General features: G+C 39.6%; 1 protein-coding gene across 2 annotated transcripts in view; it reads right to left on the reverse strand.

Moving 5' to 3' along the window:
* Positions 1–1,029: 1,029 nt before the first annotated feature.
* Positions 1,030–27,020, reverse strand: part of c20h8orf34 (chromosome 20 C8orf34 homolog) — a 51,507-nt gene continuing 25,516 nt past the window's right edge. Inside the window, exons 8-15 of one of the 2 annotated variants that reach the window (XM_026292337.1) lie at positions 20,450–20,585; positions 17,013–17,098; positions 16,815–16,888; positions 10,859–10,985; positions 6,997–7,487; positions 4,182–4,278; positions 1,960–1,998; positions 1,030–1,109 (exon numbers count right to left, since the gene is read on the reverse strand). In XM_026292337.1, coding sequence (XP_026148122.1) covers positions 1,102–1,109; positions 1,960–1,998; positions 4,182–4,278; positions 6,997–7,487; positions 10,859–10,985; positions 16,815–16,888; positions 17,013–17,098; positions 20,450–20,585 — 1,058 coding nt within the window. In that variant the 3' untranslated portion in view covers positions 1,030–1,101. Of the gene's footprint in view, positions 1,110–1,959; positions 1,999–4,181; positions 4,279–6,996; positions 7,488–10,858; positions 10,986–16,814; positions 16,892–17,012; positions 17,099–20,449; positions 20,586–27,020 lie in introns of both variants that reach the window. The other variant, XM_026292336.1, reaches the window with a different exon arrangement.

Raw genomic sequence — 27,020 nt, forward strand, 5'->3', positions numbered from 1 at the left:
AAGTACAAAATATGCTGAAATACGTGGGACATTAATCCACATACCAAATTTTACAGGTTGGGGTCCTCTCACACATCATTTTACGGGAATCACCCATTGAGAATGGAGATTTGAGCAGTTTGTTGACCACATATTGAGACTCAAAAGTTGGCATGGTTGGGTATACCATTGAACTCTGTATGGCTCTGATGGAGGGATCATACTGTGTAAGGGCAGAGGATGTGTCCACACTATGTGTCTCTAGAGCTGACGTTGCCTGTGTAACACTCAGACAACCACAGTCTAACAAACACATGCCCAGGCAAACACTCAGGAGCAATCTAGTCATGGTCAGAGCAAAATTCTACACTGGAAACAAAAATGAGGGGTGTCCGTTTGACCTATCTGTATTTAGGTAGTAACTTGCCTTAAAATATGTTCAGATATGTTGCTTTCAACAGGAAAATTATTCCTAAGTTTATCACTAAGGTTTAACAGAAGATGCAGCAGGACAATGGCCCTAGACAGTGAAGTAAATCTACTGACTTCAGTGTGTGTGGAAATTTTGAATTGAAATCCTTTTTTTACTCTTTGCAGGTCAAAATTTCTGAGGGTCTATCTACAAAAGTGAGCACATAAGACGTGAGACAAACAGAATAGGGACATGTGCACCAAATCATTTTAATTAATACAACAGCATTCCTTGTAATCTCTCCACAACTTCTGTACTATAGATTTGGAAAACAACATATCTTTTAACAGTGCATACCAATAAACAGTTTCTTAACATGGGTGTGCTGCCCTCACAATGTAAATATGCACTAAATAGACCTAGAAAAAGAGTCTGTCAAAAAAAAAATGCATCCGTTTCTAGACTCGACATATAAGTTTAATATCATGCTATAGAGCAAACAAAAATAAACATTATATTCCATACTCTGAAGTAATGATTTCACATTTTATCATACAGGTACAGTACAATGGCTTTGAGCCATCTGTGAAAAAAAGTATACAACCTTTTCCATTCATATGAATTATAAAAATAATTGTCTCTGTACACATATTCAAAATGTTCAGTGGTTTGCATAATAGTTTGAGTGGATCATTGTGTGGTCTTCATCACTATAGGCCTGTGAAAAAAAAACAAAACAACAGTATCTTAGAAACCAAAATCAGCCACATGCAGTTATTATAAGAATAATGACTGAATATAACAATAATTACAGTTACAATCAATCAGGATTTTACTATTTGAACTTGTCATAAACAAGAATGAGGTGGAAAATGAGGTAAGAGGCTGCCCAGTGGAGGCTCCTGTCACCATATTTCACAATACTTTTTGGGAGAGCAGTGATTGCAGTGACGTAATCACTGAGTTTTGAGTTTGGTTGCCGTGGCAATGCCTTGGCCTCTGATAGCCAAGCAGCAGCAGCAGCCTCCTCTCAGATCCGCCTCCAGACTGGCACCCTGATGCTGGGAACTGTGGGCACCTCTGAAGCCACAAGAAGGAGAACCGCAGACAACCTCAAACCAGACAGACTTTCTCCTTCCCCCAAATGTTGACGCTGAGAGTTGATGCTGTCTGCTGCATGTAAACTCAGAACCCAAGTGACTTAATGGAACAGGGCAACAGCGGTCCTGTCTCCACACATGGCCAGCCTCCACCAATCACATTTCAGAGTCACTGTGCCCTCCATTTATCCTGTGACGATAATTGAATGGACCATAAATGAAGGTGGAGGCTTCTAGCCATTGGCAGTTATTTAGCGTAATATATTGCAGGTCTACACATAAGATCACTGTCAGATATAGAGGCTCTCCAAATCTAAATGTTGTATACAGTAGGAAAACTGGTGAGTTATGACATACAGGAAATTATGAGGGATCTCTCTCTCTCTCTCTCTCTCTCTCTCTCTCCCTCTCTCTCTCTCTCTCTCTGGATTGTGGGGCTGTGAAGCTTTGAAATATTCATATTCTCACCTGAAAACACAGATCTCATACTGGCATCTCGTGCTCCACCTATAAGAAAGAAAATATGTTACATCGTATGATGACTCTGAATGAACACTGGGAAATATGCTGTTGCTGTTATTAGTTTGTTTTGATAAAAACTATTGTGTACTGTACCTCCCATTAAAAGTGAACCTGTGGTTAGGAACAATGAGACTTGGCTTATGAGTGAAGTGCTTTTTATGCTTTAGCATTTATATGAAAATAACAAAAAACATTAATTGAACTTGTGAATTAGTGAGCAGTGTAGTTGCTGCTAAACAGCCACTGTGAAACTGGGAAGAGGGTGTCGTTGCACTAATGAGGTAAGTTCCATATTCACAGGCACACTTGCATACATCATCATGGACAGACCACTATCATATCAACCATGGTGTTTTAAAATGCTCTTTAGAGAAACATAATGTTATTAAAAGTGCTTTTTTTCACCTTTCCTCTTGCCATAAAAAATGCTGTAATCATGATCCTGAACCATCAATGTAAGTAGACTTCTCTGACTACCAGACTTCTCCAGTAGTTTTATAACTCTGTAGATTTTGTATTTTTTCAAATCAGTTGGCCGGATGCCTTTCAACTGTTTTATTTCACAGGTCAAAATACCACTGAAAATACTAAAACATCTGATTATGGAGTAAAATGCTGTCTGAAAACAATTTTAATGTCTTTCTCTGACTAATTCAATTACTCACACATTCAATAAAGAGACTTAAATATGCATGCACACAAAGACATACAAACCAGATTTCAACAAACAGTCCTATGAGGCTTCTCTCACGCCAGAAAGTGCTATGTCACGTCTTGTGGCTGCTGGGTCTCTTTTTCTTTCTCATTCTCTCTCGCTCTCTCTCTCTCCCCTGTGTCTGAGCCACCTCTAATTCAATATGTGGCTCATATCTCTTCTCAACATGCCTTTACTGTTGCCAAGGCTTAGAGCAGGTCTCCAGAGGCTATTAGGAAAATTTATCCATTTATTTTGCAAGATACACATTTGGCAATGTAACAACACTCTGGAGGATATTGTCAGAAGTTCCATGTGACAACCATTTGCCTGGTTGATCTTTCGTTCATTGCTTTGCAGCATAAGTGAAAGACATACACTCGATTTTCAGTTTGATTAGCTGGTTATGATGCTGTCTTTACTGAGAAAACAGGGACAGATGATTTAAAAACATTTCTGAATTTAAGGCATTTAAAAGTTTGGAAGTTACTGATAAAATAACATCAGAGAGGATGTTTGGCAAAGTAGTACCAGGATCTAAATGTAGCCATGTTGGTCTTTCTTTCAGAATCAACACCACCAGAACAAATACAATTAGAATTATAATATAATATACTCATAATTATATTTTACCAAGCCCTACTGATAATCTGCTACTGGTAGTAGCGCAAATTCTAATTGGGCTGTATGGTCCTTTAAACATCTCCATACATAACACAGCATGCTCTGCCTACATAGATTAGTTTGCATTTAGTTATAGTATAAATTAGTATGAACACCTCCAAGGAACAGCAAAGTCTAGTTATAGGTTTAGCAATATTAAGAGGGCATAAATGTGAGAGTTAGGGTTCCTCAGTGAATTGAACTGCCCTTATGTTCATTCTGGCAAGTCTCTGACTATCAAACCATATTGCCACATACATTACTGTGATTTACAGACCAGATCATCCAGTGAAGTTTGGTCTAATTCTGTCATCTAGCCAGAATAATGTGCTACACTGTATCCCAGCCAGACCAGTGGATTTATGACTTTTAAGCAAGAAACACCACATGAATTGACTGGATCCTGATAGAGATATATCCCTTACATGACGCAGAGAAAGGAAGTTTTACATGACAATGTTTCTCCCCTCAAAACTCCTCTGGGATATCACACAATTGTAACATATGGGCTTTTTCCATATATGTCAGCCTTTGATCTACAAATCAGAAAGCAATACGCTCATATTACTAAATCTTTTGCTACCCCATTGCAGTAATGGAATAAGCTTTACATCTTACAATTAATAAACTGTACAAAGATAAAAACATTACCACGTCAGTTTTGTAAGATTTGTGGACAGTGGTTTGAACTGTAAATTTTAGAGAAACTCTCAGCAACTGAGGTCAACTGTGAACTTGAAGCAGGACATGATAAAGTCTTAAAAAAAGAACAAAAGGCAGAAGAAATGAAGCATTAGGTAAGGTCACTCACTCTTATCCTGTACAGGAGGCTCCAGGATGTCACTGTCTGTGTCACTGGGAATGTGCCAAGGCTGCCTGATCGCCTGTAATTGCTGGTAAAATTCATCCTAAAATGTAATAACAAAAAATGAGTCAGGAATGTGTTAATATTTACTTTGTGTAGACAACAACAGAAATCCAGGTCTGTCAGTATATTTTCCCATTTGTTTGTCTCTTTAGATTAAACCATTATAAACTATAGATTCAAACAAAGACATGTCCTCTTTTCTCCTGGTAAATGCTCTCATGGTATGCAGCTAAAGTTGCAATTACCCCAAAAAGGAGCAATAGGTTAAATAGCTGAAATGTATGAAATTCCTAATTGAGCTTTTAATCAGAGGTTAAAAAAACACACACTCAAATGCACATGCGTTTTCTTTTCATCTCCAAGTAAAACTTTAATAAATAAAACACCCCAATGCCCAAACAAACAAACTACTCCACTCTTGTTTGAAGGAGGCCCCAGTTTAAATGGCTAAACAAAGAAAGAAAAACAAGAAAACAGGCATTGACATCCTTTCTTTCCTGTTTTAAGAGGTTTAGGATTCCCTCATTCCAAGACCAGGTTTCAGTCCTTCTACCATACTTGGCACCAGATGGCCTCAATAATGTCCAACTTGGTGGAGGGCTGTTTTGGACAGTTTCACTAGGTGTCAACTAGTGTAACTGTCAAAGTGTACAGTGGGACTGCTAAATTTCTGCCCACAATTAATAATGCCTTCAAAAAGGTCTCATATTTAACAGCACTGCTGCAAAGTAGATCATGAAAGCAATATAAGAATGAACTCATTAAAAATTCCCCTTTTATTCCAGGCTCATTTTTCCATAATGAAATGACATCCTACTGCAGAGACCTCCATGACTCTCCATTGAACCCCACACGAAGCGTGAACATGTGTTTGTCGAGGGTATGCACATGTGTGACATAGTATGCTCAGTTACTGTATAAGCTTTCTGTGTAAAAGCTTTCAAGCTCAACAGCCATCTTTAATTGGGCATTGGGCTTATTTGACACTCGGTAAACAGATTCACTCTCACTATACTAAAACATTACTGTAAAACTGGAATGTTCAAGTCCGTGGCCAAAGGTTTATAACAAATTTACAATGTTTTACACATACATACATTTTCAGTTTTATCCTGGTTGAGCTGTAACAGGTTTTAGGACCCAAAGGCATAAGATCTATAATGCATCTAAATGAGTGTCAACTGGTCCAGAGTCCTCAGGGGACATGGCCAAATAATGCATTGTCATCAGCATAGCTAAGAAAGTGGCAGTGTTTTGCACAGTGACACCACAGAACAGAAGAACAGAATAGATCAATGAAAATGAAAGTGATTCTTTGTGTGCAGCATCAAAACAGATTTAAAAAGCTACTAAGAGAATAAATAAAACAATAAATAAATATGGATAAAACTTAACATGGACAAAGAAGTGGTTTAGCTTAAGTGTCTCCATCAGCAGCCATGGTGTTGCTGGACTTGTAGTTGGTGACGTGTTGGATCCCCTGCCGTGTACCTTGTGTCTTGGCTGTTAAAATAGTCCTCTGTCTTCCTCTTGCAAGCAGCCTTGCCCTCTCTGATGCCTCTCTTCAGGTTGGTTCTGGCAGCATTGATTTGTTTACCATCACCAGACCTAAGCAAAGTGTTTCTGTCTCTAAGTAAGCACTATACCTCTCCTTCTTCTAGTTTGGATACACCCGGGGAGGTTTTTTCACAGCAATGGTGTCTGTGCAGTGTTTGATACGGCCAAGGATAATTGCTGTGTACTCCAGGTCCAGATGTTAGAAAATATCCCACTTTGTCCTCTCAAAACAGTCCTGCAGTTGAAAAGAGCCACCTTCATGCCATACTTTGACATTATTTGAAGAGCTCTTTTCCTGAAGAGGCTGTACACTGGAACTACTTGCACAGACATATGGTGAGAGCAGCCCAGGTGCAGTAGCAGTTTGGCCCTTAAGCCCTGTTTGATGTTGGATTAGACCTTGTCCAGTGTATTTACTCCCCTATTGGAACTCATGGTGCAATGTTTTTAAATCAGCATGGACGAAATCCCCTGGTATGAGCTAACAGAGTAGCAAATATGTACTAAAAAAGTCTTGGACTTAATATCAACCCAACAAGTTATTTTATATGGTTTAGAGAATTACTCATCAGTGGCTACAAAGAGAGGAGGCAAACAAGCTAAAAATAGTTCCAGACAGTCCATATGTGCTTTCTCTGTCAGAAGCAGCACTCAGGTCCAGCAGTGTCAAATTGTCAGCCTACTGGAATCTACATTTTCCTGACTGTATCATGGGTCATTAATAATTATAAAAAAAGAGCTTGGTATTGGATCAAGAGCACAAGATGACAGCCTCAGCTTTGTTACTTCTTTTCTGATTCTGATTCCCCAGTTATGCGATTGTGTTGTTGATGGACCTAATGGTTGACCCCTCTCTGAAAAATTCTAAAGATTTTGGCAACAGCAAACTCTTAAACTTCTTTTTAGAAGTTTTATAACCTTAATTGGAGCAACAGCATCCAGGGCTATTGCCAGCTTGTTATTAAAGAGTTTGAGGCTATTTCAGGAGTAAGACATTAACATCTTGCTATACATGATGTGTACAATAAGCAACACTGAAAAATGATGCAGTGATGGTCTGAGAGAGGAAAGTCAAGAGAAGATGAGATGCTTATACCAGCACCATTTGATATTACCATATCTAGAGTGTGGTCAGAGTTATGAGTTGGGTCATTACCATGTTCACATACAGTAAGGTATGTCTATCAGTCTGGGGACTTACCTCAGACAGATAGGCCCGTAGGCTGGCACCCAGGCTGTCTGTAGTGCTTAATCCAGGAGGAGTGAGCAGTGGACGGGGATGTGTGGGCTGACTTGTAGGTGTCACAGGGCGGCTTCGTGACCTTCTGAATGTCACCTCTTTATGAGATCCAGGGTTAAAAGAAGACCGTGTCAGCAAACTATTTGGGGTCAGGGGCCTGCTGGGTGTTCTGGGAGTTTGTGTCCTGCTTCCAGGATTGCTGGGAGATTGAGTCCGACCCATGACCAAGGAAGTGGGCTTGTGGCTAAGCAAAGGAAGGCCCATAGTACAGGGATTGCCTGAGAGGCTGCCAGCTGGAGACTGGGGCCTGGAGACCAGACTGGGGAGAGGAAGTGTGTCCGGTAGGGTTCTGTGGCGCAGAGGTGTGTGGAGCAGGCTAGTGTGTGGATTATTGGAGCTCCGTGTAGTCATCTTCCCTACTTCTGCTAGCTTGGCCAGGTCCTTCTCAACCTCTGGAGGAAAAAAAGAGAAATAATCCAAGTCAGAATCCAAAGGTCATACTTTAAAAGTCAACTCATGCTATTTCAATCCATCCATCCATCATCTGTACCCATTTATTCTTATTTAGGGTCACAGGGATTTGCTGGAGCCTATGCCAGCTCTCTTTGGGTGAACGGCAGGTCACCAGTCCATCACAGGGCCACATAGAGACAAACAACCACAATCACTCCTATTGGCAATTTAGAGTCACCGATTAACCGACATGTTTTTGGACTGTGGGAGGAAACCAGAGAAAGCCCACACAAGCACAGGGAGAACATGTAAACTCAGTTTCGAACCAGGGACCTTTCTATTGTGAAGCAACAGTGCTAACCACCAAGCCCCCGTGCTGACGTCAGTGCATGTCCTGCACGACTGATGAATCACAATCTTTATTGGGCATTAAAGTGGAAGAGACTGCTTGGTTTAATCCTCCTTCTGGGCAATGATGACAATATTTATATGCCCTGTAAATTGTGGTAAATCCAGCTTCCTCTGTCAGGAAAGGTTGCAACTTGATATACAGTAAGCTCAGAGTTGTAATATTTTTCTTGCCTGTTCCTGACAAAAACACATTTGTTTGCCTTACTAGTAGTCTCAAAAACATTTCTGTTTGTAAAAGAAGTGATGCTGCCAACTTCTGTGATCAACATCTGTGTCATTTTTTCCGTGTTTTATGCTTTTTTTTCCTGATCTTGGCAATCAGGATTCAACAAAACAGTCTGGAAGTTATCATTTGAAAGGGATAATTTCAGGAATGACTCATCAGAAGTGAGTATTTCTGGAAAACTGTATATGTGTGACGTTAAATAAATTACAAAAAGAAACATGACAAGTATTTCATAAACCTTGACTTCCTTGTTTTTGAGCAATGGTGCTTTCCTCCTATCCAAACAATATTTTTCCACACAAAAATAGAAAACACATGCTCCAATTCACTCAAAATATCCATTTACTATGCAAAGCAGAAAGTCTGCAACACCACTCTAATGCAGCTTTTGGACATTAACTAGTTGGTCTGAAATCTATTCCAGACTATTTTGTAAACCATGCTTCTGCGATCAAATACATTTAATGCTCTGACATGCATAATTAGATTGCTGTTCTTGTGCTTATTCAGCTCTGATTAAACAGAGGTCAACCTTTACTGTGAGATACATTGCAAGGCAGTCTCTGTATATTGCCTTGCCTGTGTACTCAATCTTGTTGCGGGTCTGTGTTATTTAACCATAATACATTTTGCATGTTACATTTCTAAATAAGAGAAAAATAAACTCTTCAGGTGCCCAGGACATATAATTACATTAGCTTATGGCAGTGGCAGGACTGCATTGTGTAAAATTATGGTGCAAGCACACTGTGTTGGTTGGTAGTCTGTATGAACAACTAGATTGTAACCATAAGACATGTTGTATCTAACGTACTTCTGAATAAAAGTGAAATAATGGGCAAAAGCTACATACAAAAAAAAAAGGTATCAAATGAAGTTCCACAGGTTTCCCAGCTTAAGTGCCTAACCACCCACACCATGTCCATGATGACTAGAGTTATTATTGTATCGTAAACAGGAAGTGTTCACTGGTAATCTGTTCCATGAAGCTGGTATTTTACTGTGTTGATATTTCCCAATTTGACAATAAACACCACATGTTTTTGTTGTGAAACTTGTTCTCTCTTCCGTACATGGTTGCATCACTCATGATTTTATTGTAAACCTGTTGCTTCCCCTGACTTCCTGGCATTAATGATCAGCTTATCACAAGCAGCTTTATTTTGAAATTCTGTGCAGTTGATTCTGTTTAACACAGAAACAATATAAACCATCTCAGAGACACTGATATATAATGACAGCTCCCACGGATCAAAAGGTACCATCAAAATCCATATGGTATGAAACCTTTGATAAGTTTTGATCTAGTCTTAAACTAATAAGAACATTAAAAAGAAAGACAGGGAGAAAATAAAACAGAGAAAAGGGGACAAGAAGAAATAGAAACAGATCTAATTTATTAAAGTCTTTGATCAAGTGGCAGATGAGCATGGTATGAGAGTACAGGGCTACAGGACATTGTAACAGCAACCATGCAAAACTCATGCAAACTTTATTGGGTCCCGCATATGAAAATAAACAAAAGTAACAATGACATTATTTGTCTATATTTCATCTGAAGGCTTTCAGCAATACTACATATTGTTTTCCTGAATAAGATAAAAGTATTGGATACTGTCACTGAACAGATAAACTAAGTACAATACATATACACCCTATTATGCTGTAACACGGTATTAAACCCCAATACTTTTTGAGCACTGACCAAAAAGTTCTGGTTCTTTTTCCACACATGGAAATTATTAGCAGCTAATAAAGGTTTGAAAGTTGAATTAGTTTGTTGAACAACTTCACTGAAAATGCCTGGTGGGAGGCTTGAGGCTGAATATTCAGCACTTTAGCGTAAAACAGCTAGAAATCAATGCCATCTGAGGACCTCAGGGGCAAATGTTAGTGTGTTGTTAACAAGAATATTCTTGCCTCTTGAGAGCCAGTGTTTCAGTGCTGATGGCAAATGAGTAGAGAAGTTTGTGGCAGCAGGGACTGCTGCTGGGTGACAGTAAGAGCGACCAATAAGCTTCAGATAAGTGTGGAATGTGAATATTGGTCTGAGGTCCTTAGGCACAGTGATACTGTCAAACACAGTGGGAGGACAGCTATAAGGAAACGAGTGGATGACACATGATGACAAATGGTGAAAATCCCTCAAGTCTCCATTTCAGCATTATTTGATTTATAAGTGAATATATACTCATCACGAAAGCAAAAGCAGGTTGGGTCATTCAGATGTAATGTATTTATGAGCCTTGATCTACATTAGGAATAATGATTTTCAAAATGCCAAACAAGATTCCAGTTAACCTTCAATTACTTCTACATGACTCAGCAGAGCTTGTGTTATTGATTTAATTCACCAAAGCTGGAGATGAGATGCATTCCTGCCATGTGGAAGTTATAATAATGATTTTTCTCAATTTAGTCTTGATACATTTTAGGAAGAAGATCATTTTTTTAATTAAGAAAATCCTTTGGCTGAAAACAGAGGTTCTTTGGCTGGACTCTCCCCATCAATCTGCAAACACCCTAATTTCATAAGTCTCTCCAAATGTGTGAATGTGTGGGTGAGCATGTTTGCACAGTAAAGACTATGTTTTATATTCAAAGATACCATTTTATCAGACTTACCTATACAATCAAAGGATCCACTAAAAATGCCACATATACAGACAAACTCATACAGACAATCGAAAAACAAATTCACACACACACACACATATACACAAAGCTGCCTACCAGCAAGCTGTTTGCCCATGTTCTCCAGCTCTTTAGAAAAGAGGGAGTCACCCAGTAGCAGGCCTGTTTGCCCAACAGAGCTCCCACCTCTCACAGCCTTCAGATCTGCCTCCCAGACAGCCTGACGCTAGTTAGTGAGGAGAACAGAAAGAGAGAAAGTCACGTTAGAAGAAAGACCCTTCAATTAACTCTTTATATAATTTTAGCTATTGCTGGAAATATCTGAGCCATATCTGCTGGAAAAAGAGGCAATTATTATTATACAGGCTTTAGAAAAACACAAGAAACCACAGCAAGTGTAGATGAAAGCATACAGCGTGCATTGCACTGTGCTTAGTGAATGTGGGATGCAAGACTGTCAGTAGTGGTTCAACAGATTATTTTTGTATGACTATTAGTAAATCTATAGGAGATTGTATGCACACTGGTCTGTCAGCAATGAACAAATGTTTGACCAGCAGTTAAATTACAACAAATACGCCATTTAGATTGTTAGATATAGGTAGGTATGATTGATCTACCTATCTATACACACACACACACACACACACACACATATGTATATTTATATATACACACATATAAAATGATAATGAACCGTAAGTGCACATGAGTTCCAAACACAGGTGAGATATAAAATCTGTCAGCCTTAACTGTACATCCTATAGATAAGCTGTACTGCCTTTGATTGTAGCAGTTACATCATTTAAGCATTTAATAAGAGACAGTTGTCTTGACAAAGTGCAGACACAGGGAAAGGCTTAGGGACATCTGGTCATATATATATATATATATATATAAGTGCAGTGTTCCAATTATATTTAGAGAAACTTGGGATATAACAGGCTATTCATTTTATGATTTTCAGAATTCAAAGTCTTTCCAAAGAGAAAAAAGTAAAACTGCTGACCTTTGTCTAAGTAATAAGACATATCAGTTAAATACTTTATACAAAATAAATACTGAAAATTTTGTTTATTAAAATTGCATTATTTTATTTGTCATCCATCCATCCACCTATCTGTAGCTGCTTATTCCTTAACCAGGGTCACAGGGATCAGCTGGAGCCTATCCCAGCTCTCTTTGGGTCAAAGGCAGGGGTACACCCTGGACAGGTCACCAGTCCATCACAGGGCCACATAGAGACAAACAACCTCACACACTCACACGCACTCCTATGGGCAATTTAGAGTCACCAATAAACCTGACATACATGTTTTTGGACTGTGGGAGGAAACCAGAGTACCTGGAGAAAACCCACACAAGCACAGGGAGGACATGCAAACTCCACACAGAAAAGCTGTGTTGAGAACCCTGGACCTTCTTGCTGTGAGGCAACGGTGCTAACCACTCATCTACTGTGCCTTATTTTATTTGTCAGATCAATGTAATTAGATTTTGATTTTTTAAAAGTTTTCTATCTATTACATGGTGGATATCAAAATTTAACAATTATCACTTTTTACTTACTCTACTTATAAGAAAATCTGTGCACTCATGTAAATACAGAGACATAGCATGCCTGTGTTTTGATCTGACACATGAAAATACAAATTTTTATTTGATTTTCCAATGCTGTGATTTTTATCTCATATTTAAAGCCTCGAACTGATAAACCTTACATCAACCGTCCTTTGATAAATGTGATAAATGACAGAACATAATTTCCAAGGTCCATGGCACAGATCTTTGTGCCTGTCAGATATATGAGGCGTTCTGTGGCAGCAGAACCACAACACCACAAGCCAATCTTTAATTACAGCCCTCATAAAGCAGCATGGCCAGTTGAACATTATAACTGAATCCCCTCCCCAAATATATTTCTCTTTGGCGGTATCCCCCAAATCCAACAGCATGACATCATCTTGTCCTCCTCTCACTCTGGGTCCTCTCAGCTCTGGCAAACAAGGCCACCAACAGATTCAGAGTTTTAAGTTCCTTATATGCATTTGTATTACCTTCATTAATTTATAAGTTATTGAAACTATATGTTATGATGTTACTGCTAGTGTTTCTTTGGAAATCCATTTCCAGTTTTCACCTTGGTTCTTTTAAAAGGTCCACTTTATTGTAGAGCTTAAGAAAGCCCTGGTTTAATTCATAGGACCAGTTGATGTACACACAGATGCAATGTCCACAGTGTAGAGTTTGCATTGTCACCCCATTCCTGACCCCCTTTAATCACTAAAGGAAAGATTATCCTGTAATCAGGACTGTATATCCTCACTTTAAAACGTTTTAAAACTTGTAATTCTGCACAGGCCCATGGCTAGGGCAACAAACAGGATACAGTCCGTAAACAATTCACCTCAGATAACATAAAATAAATAACCAGCATTACAATCAAATTGTGACTGATGTTTCATGACATTTGGTGAAGTCATCCATATTTACAAAGTCTTTTGGAAAACATCAACACATACAGTCTACCATAAGAGTGTGTATAGAACTAAACAAAAACTGACTTGATTACACACTGAAGAGACACAATGAAGTGATGAAAAGTGACTTCCCTTCATTATGTCTTAAACCAGCTATTGTTGTTAGGTATGTCATGAGCCCAGATGGGCTTTTTTATTTGGATGAGTCTCATTATTTGGATGCACATAATAGATGCTTTATCCGCATATACATGGAGATAAGAAAGAATGTCTCTTCATCTCCACAATAGTGGCAATGATTCTGCAATGACATAAATGTATTAATGTCAGTGGCATTTGTATTATTATTTGTATAATCGCTTTCCCATCCATCCATCATCTATACCCACTTGTTCCTATTTAGAGTCACAGGGATCTGCTGGAGCCTATCCCAGCTCTCTTTGGGTGAAAGGCAGGGGTACACCCTGGACAGGTCACCAGTCCATCACAGTGGCCCTTTCCCATTATTACAAAACTAAAGAGAAGGGGAACCCTGTCGCTTCTGTTGAAGTAACAAACATGAATCCTGTGTGTTACAAAGTTCATTCTATGACAGGAAAGAAAACTGAAGTCTGTCGTTAAATATTTCATAGCAGTAGTGATCACTACAATCTAGGGCTTGTTTTACCATTCCTTGTGAGGACACTGCACTGTCTGGACACTTGCCCTAACCTCTAACCTCCTGCCACTTCAGCTTTGCAAAATCATATTATTCATTCTAGGAGCATGCTGCAAGATATAAAACGCAAAAACACCCAACATTGGTAAATCAAGAGCAAAACCAGTAACAGTAGAACAAACGCTGTTTCTTTCCAGTCATATGTTGATAAACTGAGTGAAGGAGAAAACATTGTGACAGATGGGCATACGGATTTGATCTGCACGCTCTGTATTGTGACACTGGTTTATTTACAGTCTGATATTACTTACTACCGACTCAGAAAACAGTAAGGAGAGATCATTTCTCTTTAGAGCATATGATCAAGAGTGTTGTGCTAAGCTGTTTTCAAAGTGAAGTGGAAAGGCGAAAGTGGAAATTCCATGAACAATCCTTCCCATCAAATTTAAATCATCAAAAGGGTCAATATACTAAACTTAATCCAAACAAACAAAAGCTGCTGCATGTTTTCTAAATAATCCATTTTGTTTTTGTAGATACGAGCAGAAATGCTGAACTTTCAATTAGTTCCTGTTGTTTTGGCCACAGCAGACTCAGAATTGATTTTATGGACTGTGAGAAGGGCTCACAGGCTCATGTGCCCAACTAACATAATGAAGCCTAGTCCACACGTCACTGTGTAAACAAGTACCCTTACAGCACAGACAATAACACAGGCAGACTTTTATTGAAGTATTATGAACACAGGCTATATCACAAAAGAACAACAACAGGGAAAATAAACTGTTGTAACATTTGGGTATTAGAAATACAAAGGGGCTAAAATAGAGTCAAAAACTGAGGATCATTTGCAGGAAAACCTAATGTTATCTTTTTGTACCATATGAATGAAGAGTTGTATGATGTGGCAGGTTGTATAATGTAACAGTCACACAAGTTAAATTTGATTAAAGTACATCGCTTAACACATACCAAAGGCCACTATAGAAGAATTTCATGGGGATTGAGCTCTGGTGATTGCTTTAGGAACATATTTGTCTTTATGGGGTAATTATCACCTAAAGGACCCGGCAGAGGAAAGGGGGCTGTCGGACTAATAATGAAAACCATTAATAGTGTTTACTTCCCAACATCACAAAATGTTTACTGCCCAAACCAGGACAACGCAAGGCATACTACATTTATTTATGAAATGTGCTAATAGCAAAATATGTATCGTTAATAATAGCTGTGTCCCAATTCACACTATTGAACAGGGAGGAACAGGAAGTCCTCCATAGACAAGACTGTCAAATTATGGCTCGGCCGAACGTTCGGCCTGTGCGGCCTATGTAATCTATGAAGGCTGGGCCTTTATAGACCACGTCCTTCGAAGGAAGCAGCCCTTGAATTGGGACACAACTCATTCCTGTAATAAGTGAAGAAAAATGTGGACATTTCTGTCAGTACTTTTCATACACAAATCCACCAGTTAGAAAACACAATCTGCTACTCATTTCCAGCAGTATGAGTTATGCCATGCCATGAGTGCCACAAACAGCTTTCTTTGTTACAAACAATCAGGGATGCACAAGAAGCCTTCGGGTAGAATACGTGATTCAGTATCACTATTCTGTAATACAGCACCTTACTGGACAAGTTAGGAGCAGTTGTTTGCTCATTTTGGTTATTTCATAATATTTGCATGTATAAAAAACCTTGTCATTTGTCTACATTTCTGAGACTGTTTCTTTTCGCATCTGAGCTCTGAATGACAAGTTAAACTAACAAGCTATTACAAATTACCCTTGCCTTGCAAAGGAGGCCAAACGTAAGCAATTAAAAACAAAATAACCACATTACCCACAGTAGATGACATGAGACATTTGTACTTTTGGTTTACATATGGGACATATTAGTCACTGGTTCTCAAATGCTCCAAACAGAGTGTAACCTTCTGAGATGTAGTGTATGGAGAGAGATGAGTGTTTAGTATAAGTAGGTACAAAACAGAGGCTCCATGTGGATGTGAAGGTCAGTGGTGAAGAGGATATTAAAGATAAAAGATGTTATTTGGCATCCAAATTAACAGTCTGCTGTCTGGTGTACTATAATTTTATCTTTAATCATTTGTCAAAAGTATTTGTCAGAAATGAAAAGTGATAAATAATATAGGCAGTTTGGTGTTATGAGGTGCACCGTCTCTGATGCACTTGGTCTGCTCTGTCAGACTTCTGACTATGGGCTTTGATTCAACAAATCCTTTAGTCTCTAAAAGCCTGCACCTAGTTAGTCTGGAGTCTCTCTGCATCTGTTCCACACACGGAGTAATGCCTTGGCTCCAAACCCCTTTAGTCCTTTAAAAATGCTTTAAAAGGCCTTGTCTAACAGTTAGATCGGGCATATATAAAAAAAGGTATCAGCTTTTTTGGGGTGTGATTATATAAAGGTACCAGCATATTAAGTGACTACTTTATTAACAGCATGTGTGTGTCTGCCTGTGCCTGAGTCTGTCATGTGCTGCATTAGGTCGCTATAGATTTCTTCCCCTAAGTGTCTGTGCATACTTCTATAACCCATAAATATTAAGGCCAATTGTATTTAACTTCTAAACCATCCTTGATTGTCATTGTGTCACTAGATATTCTTTTCATTTATTCCCTTCAATGTGCACACAAGTGCCCCTGAGAGGTAAGCAAAGTGATATAGGGAGAAGTCTAATTGCAGTATCGCTTGTTCAGCACTATCATATGTTTTGTAGGCTGAAATGGATATAAAGATGGATCGGTTTTGCCTGCGTCTCTTATTAAACAAGAGACTGGAGGTGGTGTTCGCTCACTCTTTGCTACTAGAGGCTGAGGAGGAGAGAGAAATGTGGTAATAGATGGCTGTAAAATGATCTTAATTGTTTGGTGATGGATGGAGGGAGGACACTTACAGAGCCTGACACTTGAGACAGGGACTCACATTCCTGCAACCGTCCTGTCACTGTGTCCACCCCAGGCAATGGAGCTACTCCAGGAAATACACACAAACGAGAAAAAAGAAGCACAGAGCAGAGCATGATGTTATAATGCAGAAAGAGGTAAAAAAAAAAAAAAAAACTACATTGAGCTTGAACTCTTATGCAACTTACAGGAGATGTCAGGTACGGCTTGTTCAGATATGTGAAACCTGTGCTCCTCTTCAGATCTGCTGTCTGATAGACTGTCCCCCTGTAACCTAGAGACAACACATACAACATATACACTACTGTACACACTGGCAGTGTATTTACATAATCTCTCACATCAGCATTTTTCAGCCACAACACCGAAATGAATGTTTGGAACTCGAATGTCAGATAACAGAGAGACATGCTGAGGTAATGAGACAACGAGGAGGTTTAGTGAGTTTATAATCTCTTCTTCTGGATGGGACCAAGAAAGGAGGAATGTGTGGGCCAGTTTGAGGGCACAACACCTATATTTTTTATCCCTTCTTCTTCTTTTTACATGAAACACAACAATTCACTTAGAGAGATATGGTGAAAAGTATACTCACAAACTCTTAAGCATATTTAAATCATAGAACATATTATGTTTAATTACACACTAGCTCCAAATTCTTTCACTGCACATCTTCAGTGTAACCATAAGCTGAAGCTATCCACATGCTTTCATGTCGTGGCTGCATTCTGTCAAGGCTGCAAGGCCTCTTGGTTTCTATCACTAAAATACAGATTTTTAAAGTGTATTCTATTTTTTTGATTTCCTTATACATCCCTTTCCTGGTCTCTTGCTTTCTTTAATGGCCTTTATAGGACCATTAAACAGCACCCAAGATGACTATCACAAGGCCTTCTCATTCTCTGAACAAAAGCTGCTCATAGCCACAGGTCCTGACTACCATTCCCTCAGTGCATTCCTGATATGAAAGCAATTCATTTAATGAGAAGTACAAGCCCAAAAGAGGTTTGTGGAGATCTATCCATTTCCTTCGACCACACTGCCAACTTCACCGGACTATGCCCAAGATCTGGGATGTGTTTGCACACAGGGGGTTTTGTGGCAGGAGCACACAGCCATTAAAGGAACTGATCGGGTTCTCGAAGGAGGTGGATGAAATGATAGTGTGGCCACAGCTATAGCTCAAGAGACAGAGACATGGCCACAACACACAGGCCACAGGACAATTTACACTTCAACTAACCAGTAGAGAGCCAGTGGAAGCAGCATATTTTCTGAGCTGTCACTGCTATTTAGGAGCCACACAGGTTATCTGGACTATTTAATGGTGCGGACAGTGTCTGGACATAAGAGAATGGGCTGTTAAAGGCGTGTATCTAGGCTGCGATCAGTGTCAGTAACAGTCAGAACTGCTGCCGGAAATTAATAAAAGCAAGCTAGGGATAAATAGAGTTATCAGCTTCATACTGAGGGTGTTGTAAGGGTTGCCACCCTTTGTTTTTGGGTGGTACATTATAGAGCCAAGTGGCTTAGCCCCATTATATTGCTTAAGCAACTAGAACAAACTAACAGAGTGTACATGTTTCCAACAAAAGTGTGGTGCACACTAACTGACCGCACTGATCCATACATGCTCATACTGCACGAAGAAAAAAGAGCTGAATGGTGACATGTTTGCCTGAGGGGTAGCTGGTATGGGAGGAATGCTTGTCCAACTTGGGCCAGTGTTCACAGATTCATGCAGAGCCAAGCAAGCCTCTACTACTTTTGTGAGAGTTATATACTGTAGCTAATACCAGAGAGAATCAATTCGATCTTATCACGCAACAATTTCATACAAAATTAGCGATAAAAAATTACCATAAAACTTGAGTGTCTGAATGCAGGTCACATTAGTGCAGCAGTACTGTCCGCAGGTGTAGAGCACGAGGCCACTGACTGCCATGAGCTAATCTTCTGAAAGGTAAGGTTAAAGGTCCGCCCAAGTATCTGTCAAGGTTTGCCCTCTGAAAAACAGCTTCCTAACATCTGCCTTCATTGTTTTCTTTCACAGCACTCTGTGTAAGTGTACAAGGACATGCACATACATGTTTTATGTGTGGGTTCATTAACATCTGAAAGTGTGCATGCATGAACTCCTGCACAACCACTGATTTGGTTTTCAAAATGGCACAAAAGGCATATCATCCATGCAACACTTTTGCAGGTAACTAATCTGTTTATGACCCTTACACTCACCAAAAATATCTATGAAAGACCACGACCCCTTCACCAATAAAACTTGGGAAGCATTTGGTGGTCAGGTTAAAGAGGACGAAGAAAGAATTCAGCCTGAACCAAAAGGAAAGACAAAGACAGCGTAGGAGCACAGATGTCTGACATTTAGACGAGCCAAAAACCACTCCAGATAAATATGCTGCTTTGCTTTTCCAAAGATCCAACCAGTGGACTGTGATAAGCCAAAGGTATAAACTATTTGCTTAAAAACACTGAGTCGATAAACTACCAACCAAAAATCTAGTGATACAATTGATCTTCCTGCAGAACCTCTGACAACATCCCACAGTCTGTGCATGGAACAAAACTGATAAGCAGCGTGAATGAAAGAAGAGTAGGAAACAAACAAATTCCTAACCCCAAACAGAGGAGGCTGTGCAGGCAGATGTGTGCCTGGCGTCTCATTGAAGAGATATCTTTGACTGGCATCAAGGAAGAGTCCTGCCTACACCTGCCTTTAGTATCATACCCAACACTGAGAAATCTGAGCACTAGACTGATACTGCAGATCGGAGGCTACAGGAAATGTGTCAGAAGAGAAAAACAGTGATAAAGAGAGAAAGGGTGATAATGGAAACGATTATCCATGCTAGAGCTGATTTGTGAAAACAAGCAACACCGGAATGCATTTTATAAATGACATTATTTTGTGTTCTGCATGTTTAGGTATGCTACCTCATGTAAAAAGATTTCATGTGGGAGTTGAGGGTTGGGCACAAGGAGGAGTCATGACCCAGACTCAAAGCATATAAAGCCTTAAAGCAATAGTTTTGGAAATATTATTATTTGCCTTCTTGCTAAGAGTTACAGTGGATGGGAAGATGGATGCAGCTCTTATGGCTGTAGTGTAAACATGATGCTACAGCCAACATCCCATTAAATTAAACTAGCACAAGTGTAGAAACACAAGCTGCCTTGTTTCTGTCCAAAGGTTACAGAATCTGCCCATCAGCGCTTCTAAAGATCACTAACACACTATCAGCTACGTCTTGTTTGTTTAATCTCAACTCAATCCAAGATGTAAAATCAACATGTCACAAATTTATCTGGGAGTTAAATGCTTGACTCCATCTTGCATAGTAACTTTGGCTCCTGCCAAAATATAGTCCAGCACATAACCACCTGTATAATAGCAACTTTTTGTGTTTACACCTGTTTCCATTCTTTAAACTGAGCTACTGTAAGTGGCTGTTGGCCATAATTATATATTTCTCACAGATATGACAATGGCATAAATCTACTCAACTAACTCCTGGCAAGAAAGAAAGCAAGTGTATATGTAGATGTGCTGCATAAAAAACACCATCTCTTTCCAATGCACTAGATGAAAAAAGGTAGAAACATTTACCTGGCACACCTAGAACAGATGTTGAGTGTAACTTTGGCCTGTGGTTCAGGCTGATAGGAGCTGCGTCCCTGGCTGAACTTACTGCCGGATGGAGCCAAGCCTGTCACGCCCTCCATCCGCAGGTCATCCAGGTCCTCTGAGGGGGGAGGGAGCCAAGAAGACACAAGGAGAGACAGAGGAAGCAGAAGGAAACCAAGGAAAAGGGAGAGAAAACAAGAGAATGAAACAGTCATTTATCATACTTAGAGCTTGCCTTGTCATTATGATGCTCAGTGATGACATTCTGCTTAGAGCCAAAAATGCAAGCAAGCACAACTTTGTAAATAAACACTGTCAGCCCAGCCCTGCTGCTGTTTTCACATGCACTCCACACACACAAAAGCCACAGAAGCCATGAAAATATACGGGTTTAGAAGTTTAAAATGTTCGCGTCAATACAAAACTCTTTGTTGCAGTGAGCGATGAGGAAGAGACAATGATGGTGCCACATCATGGCGGTAACAGAAATAGGAGACTACATTAACAAGCTTTGGGCAAAGGAGACAAAGAACAATAAAGCTGCTGAGGAGGAATGAGGGAGATGGTGAACTGGAAAGTTGAGTTTCATCTAATCTCTCCCTGTGTCCTGAAGAGTATAGAGTCTCTGAGCAGATACGTCTAGACTTTCTCTGACTCTTAAGAAGTCCATACGCGTCAGACGAAGTATTTTTCATCTAAACCTCTTATACTGTTTCTCTGCAGCAGCAGCAGCTACAAATGAACATAGGTGCAGAGGTACTTTTCACTTTTTTCTCAAGTAGAAGTTAAATAAATGGCCTTTTTCACTACCTTCCCTCTACTATCTATCTGCTCTACCTCAAAATACATCTGTTCCTTATGAGATTAAATGCTCTCCACATGGAACAAGTGCAAATGATGTTTCTTTAATAGACACACTACAAGAACAATAAGGAAAAGAAAGTATAAATCAAGCCAATAAGATTTATGAAAGAACAGCAGTGCAGCAGAATAATATGAAGTCAGTGTTGTCTATAGCGAAGCAAAGACTTGTTTGTTAAATATTATTTAATAAATGTTTAGAATTAGCCAGGGCATTGTGCTATTGAATGTATTTTTAAGAGATAAAATATTTTGCAGTACCTTCCACACAACATTTTGACCACTGACCATGACAGTACATGTCCCATTCTTCTCATCAGCATTGAGGAGCTTTTACCAATAAGGGGGGTTGTCTTCAGGACACATAGTATATTCTCAGCTCTTACTACTATTGTTTCTGCTCTTGCACATACAGTACAGTGCGTGCCTATCTCTCTCTGTACGTCTGTTTAGTTATTTGAAACCAACATTGATACTTTTCACTGGGCCCTGGTTTGGGTGAGAAAAATGGGCCTCACACCTTGAAAGAGGAGAATGCATGACTAATCACCTGGATTAGATTGGATGACACTTGCTCATGAGAACTCTCTACCTCCATTTATCAGCGTGCCGCAAGGCCAGAAAATCTCAGCTTTCTTCTTTGGGTGTCAAGAAATCATTCTGACGGGATATAAACACAACGCTTCAATCTAGTTGTGACTCTATCACAACCAGTTACTCTATGCAGATTCTTGTGTTAAAAGATTCTTAGTACATTTACCATCTGCATTCACACTGCTAGGAAACACATTACTTCCATTGTGTATGTGGGTACGTAAGCAGTGCGGATGCTGGCAATGTCTGTCTGTCGGTCAGCCAGTTGACTGATGGATGGATTGTCATTACATTTTGTTCACCGAAGGATCATTTGGTGATCCAAGGAATTTCCTCCTGCAGCCCAGTGAGGCCAGTTTTTGTGGTTGTGAGTAAAATGTCTAAAATAAACCATGGATGGATATGCCATGAAACTTGGAGGCCTTAATGCCAACAACTGAGAAATGTTATCAGGTTATGCTGTTATATCATCATGTTATAAAAAACAATTTTTCAAACACCAACAGCAGTCATGTCATGCAGTGTGTGTCCAGTCTGTCTGGGAATTAATGTTATTTTAGTGTTTTCAGAAGAACAGATACATTCCAGTGATACCCTTAAGCAATGCAATATTAAATGTCTCATTCATCACAGGATGCATTTGGAGGGAGTGGGGAGGTGGGGCAGAAAGACAGCCACCAGCAATTTCAGCAGTTTGCTGGTTGTGGGAACTCCTCAAGTTTGGGCCTTAACCTTTTTAACAGTTACCACTTCTATTTCAAACCATTGTCCCTAGTTCTTCTTCGTCTGACAAACGTGACAGATTTTCTTTAGGTGATACAGATCACTTGGTAACATTCACATACAAGGCTGCAGCTAAAAAAAACAAAACAAAAAACAAAAAAACCAGCAACTGGCATTGACCCTAAAAGAGAACATGACCTCAGTGTACACAGCTGCTTGTCACTTCAACTCCTGCTTTTGTCTTCAGGATTTGTTTCCTTCTGCTGAAGACACGATAATGGAGAAAAACCCCTCAGTGTCTGTAGGAAGAGAAATCCAATACCAGACACTCAAAGGTCAATGTAGTAAACAAAGGCTCATGTATGGAGTGCATCCCTTACAGAAAACTGCACAGCAGCAGCGTGAATCTCAGCCATGTTGTCCTCAATGAGGCTGTGTGTGTGAAATTTGTGCTGCAATGGGAGACATGACACATTTCTGTGTTGACACAACACTGTCTGTGGAAGGCCTGTGTTACTGGGTGCTGAAGTGATGAACTGGTCTCAGGGGTTGGGGTTTGGAAAAATGACTGATTTTATAGTATATTGGTGCTCTGACACGTACCAAGTGCTCACTCTGCATTTGGATGATTAGATGCATGAATATAACGAGCAGAAAATTATTAGCCAATCATTAGATTTTTGTGGAGACACATTTCATAATAGTGAAAACATGCTGCTATCAAGTTACAATGAACTTTATTCCTGTTGCAGGATTTATATTTCATTGTGCAGCAGATCATAACTGCTTTAAATGTAGTCCCTTAAATGATGCCTGAAATGACTTGTTCAAATTCCCAAAATTAAGATTTAGTGAATTCTCCTCATGCCTCAAGTCTTTTATCAGTGCATACTTTCCATGTACATGATAGCGCCCAGCACGCTTGTCTTATAATAATAGCATCACGATACATTTACAATGTACCTCACCTGAGACCAGTTTACCTGGGAGGTGAGGGGGTGGTGGAAAATATTTGAGAGATGCAATCCCAACAAAAGAACCAAGCACTGAGGAATTCCGTACCGCAATCACTCGCTCATAGTACAGCCAAGAGGTGCACAGATAAAGTGCACTCCTCTTTCCATACCTCCATGTAATTTAATGTTGTTTAGATAGCGACAAGCTGACTGGCTCTACAGCATGGATCTAAAAACAGACCTGAAGTCATAATTAGCTCGCTGGCTTCACAAACAACTTAATATACACCTTCTTGAATGATGGGTTGACAGATGTATGGTGTGGATCATTTATTGCACTGCCGCACATATGGAGAGGGGAGAAACGCACGCACAATTGGTCTCCAGTCCAAAGCATTTCATCAAGTGCTGTGAGTTATTTCGTCTCATCTAAGTAACATAGTCTAATTGAATTTTCCATTCTTTCATGAGCAGTGACGACGTCTCACCACATAATACTGGTCTCTAATTAATTGTCTGTAAGTGGTAGATGCCTTGTTCCTTGTGGCCTACAGTCAAAAGCTGCACACACACAGACCCACATGTTTGAACAACATACCCAGACGTATAGTATAGATAAAAAGGGATACAGCACATACTCAACCCAACACAGTGACACTTGCAGACCTCACACTTTCGTTGCCCTCACACATACAGCAAGCTTCAGGCACCATTTGTGTTTCATTATGCCTCAAGCACAGAGCCTCCATTCGGTGGTTAGTCATCACACAGACATCTTTGATGTGAGTCGCGACAGAGACGCATTTGTTTGGCTTTGTAATAAAAACAATATTCCAACTTACATTTCATAATTATGTCTCGGCTTTCAATAGCACCCTTCTCCCCGCCATCCTCCTCCCCTAGCCTAAAAATATGCCTGTTAGGCTCCAAGTCCCCACAACTGAATGCAGCAATAAAATCCCTGATCAGAATCAGATGGGGACACACATGAGCAGAGTAACATCATAGCACTGAGGGCTGAGGGAAAGTCTCATCGCAGACCTTGGTGCAAACCCACTTTTAATTCGCTTTTTTTTACCGCAAATATCGCAAAGATTATACTGTAATGTCACATGGCAGGCTGGATGTATTGATACACCACAGTATATTTGAATAAAATGGTACAGCATATGTTACTTTTTGATATGAATTCGATTAACTTTTTTTTTTTTAATGATACTTTATTCAATAGCTTGAAATTTACTATGTAGTAGCCTAAATATACATCAAAACAGCTGGCTGTTAGGACCAAGAGTGCCATCTACAGTTCAAAACTATGTTAATCACAAAAATATCCAGTATCCAAGAATCTAGACAGAGGTTGTGAAGGAAAAAAAAGAAAATTAAAAAAAAAAAAGTTGACACGTAATTTGTACAAGCAGTTCTCTTTTCTGTTACTCTGCTCACAGGAGATGACTGCTTTCCTGCCTTTTCTTATAAACAGAGGCAAACCATGACATTAGACAAAGGTGCAGCTTTATATTTGCATTCACACTTACACACACACACACACACACACACACACACAGACACACACACAGACACCTTTTACACACCAGTTTATAGAGAATGACATCAAGTGTATGTTTTACTTTTCCATTTGTCTTTTAAATCTTAATCTTGAAGCAGACAAGAGCCAGAGACCAGTGATGTAACTTAATCTTTTTAAACTTTACTTACTTACTTACCTTTTTAGATGAAGCTGCAGACACCACTTTTGGGGGGCATGTAGCCGATTAATCTATAACAAACCTATTCACACAAGTCCCTTATGTCACTCTAGATAACAACAGATGTCAACCTTGTGTGTTTATCTACCATCGTTTGTTCCTGCCTGGCTACAGTAGCCACAATACAGCATCACTGTGCCCATTCAATCCAAGATAATCTGCTGATTTCATCAAAGGTGTTCATGCAAACTGGGCATACTGTACGTGTGCTCACTGGCATTAGGCCTTGCTTCATGTAATGACTACTGCTAGATTTATGGTATGATCACAGCAGTCTACTTGGCTGTTGGTAATTGCTCCCAGTAATACCACTATTATACCACAGCAATTTGCCTCTTGATTAACATATCCGTCTGCACCATGGAGACTTTACAGGCGTCAAATTGGGCACAGTTTGAGTTTTACTGGGAACCTTCTGTCAGGCCAAGAAACGTTGGTAGATGAAACCCAGCCCTTTAAAGCCTGTACTTCAAGTAAAAGATTTAAAGCTCGGGCTACGCATGTCGCCTAAATGTATGTGTTCATCCGTCTCCTACTCTTCTCTCACTGCATCATGATGCAGCTGCTGTGTGATGTTGGTTTACATTGTTTCCAGGGTAACCATTGTAGGCTGTTTGTTAAAGATTAACAGGGCAATGGGGGTGACAGGAGTCTTTGTTGTTGTTGTTGTTGTGTGTATGTGTACTTGTATTTCTATCTTTGTGAGTACCAGTTTGACATTTTTCTGGTCCTCACTTTTTTTCAGACTCCTGTTTGAGGGTTAAGACTTGGTTTTGGGTTACAGTTAGTATTAGGTTTAGGATAAGGGTTAGGTTTAAGCATTTAGTTGTGATGGTTAAGGTTAGGGTCTAGGGAATGCATTATGCCTATGAGTGTCCTCACAATTATAGAAATAGTCTGTGTGTGTGTGTGTGTGTTGCTGCTGCTGACATAAGGGACTGTCTGCCTTGTTTGCCAGCACTTGCAGTCGAAATATTGGCAAGGCAACAAGGTTAGGTCAGCACAGGAATCAGTGAATGTGGACACATTCTGGGATGGACAACTTCCATTATCACTTGAAGGGGACTTGTATTAACAATGTTCTTCATAGTGATGGAAATTATAATAACTATTATACTTGCACTCCACTCAAGGATTTCCATTTTATGCCACTTTATACTTCTAGTTCTCTACTATTCAGGAAAAAATGAAGAATGAGAGTTTTGCTCCTGGGATAAATTCTAGATAATGAAAGGATTAATAGAGGGACCACTACATTTATTTGTACTTTACTGTGCTGATTAACATTTTACACACAAGCATACAATGCTGTAATATAATACAACACATGGTTTAGAAAAATGGGTAAAGTTCGCTTCACTTCGGCAACTATAACACATCAAGCCATGCTAACATCACTGTGGGTCTATGGTTCATGCTGATGTTAAGCAAGTACAATGTTTGCCATGTTTGCTATCTTACTCCATTATTGCCATTCTACCATTTGATAAACTAAAGCATTACAAAGTATTTTGCAGTGTAACTGAAAAGTTTCACCTGCTGGGGCACTAGAGAAAAGCTTATACCAAAGAGAAAAAACCAACATCAGTATAGGTTTCATCATGTGGAGACAAGGAGTACTGGAGCACCAGATTTCATGGCAATCCATTC

This window comes from Mastacembelus armatus, chromosome 20 (assembly GCF_900324485.2).
Source record: "Mastacembelus armatus chromosome 20, fMasArm1.2, whole genome shotgun sequence".
Lineage (NCBI taxonomy): Eukaryota > Metazoa > Chordata > Actinopteri > Synbranchiformes > Mastacembelidae > Mastacembelus > Mastacembelus armatus.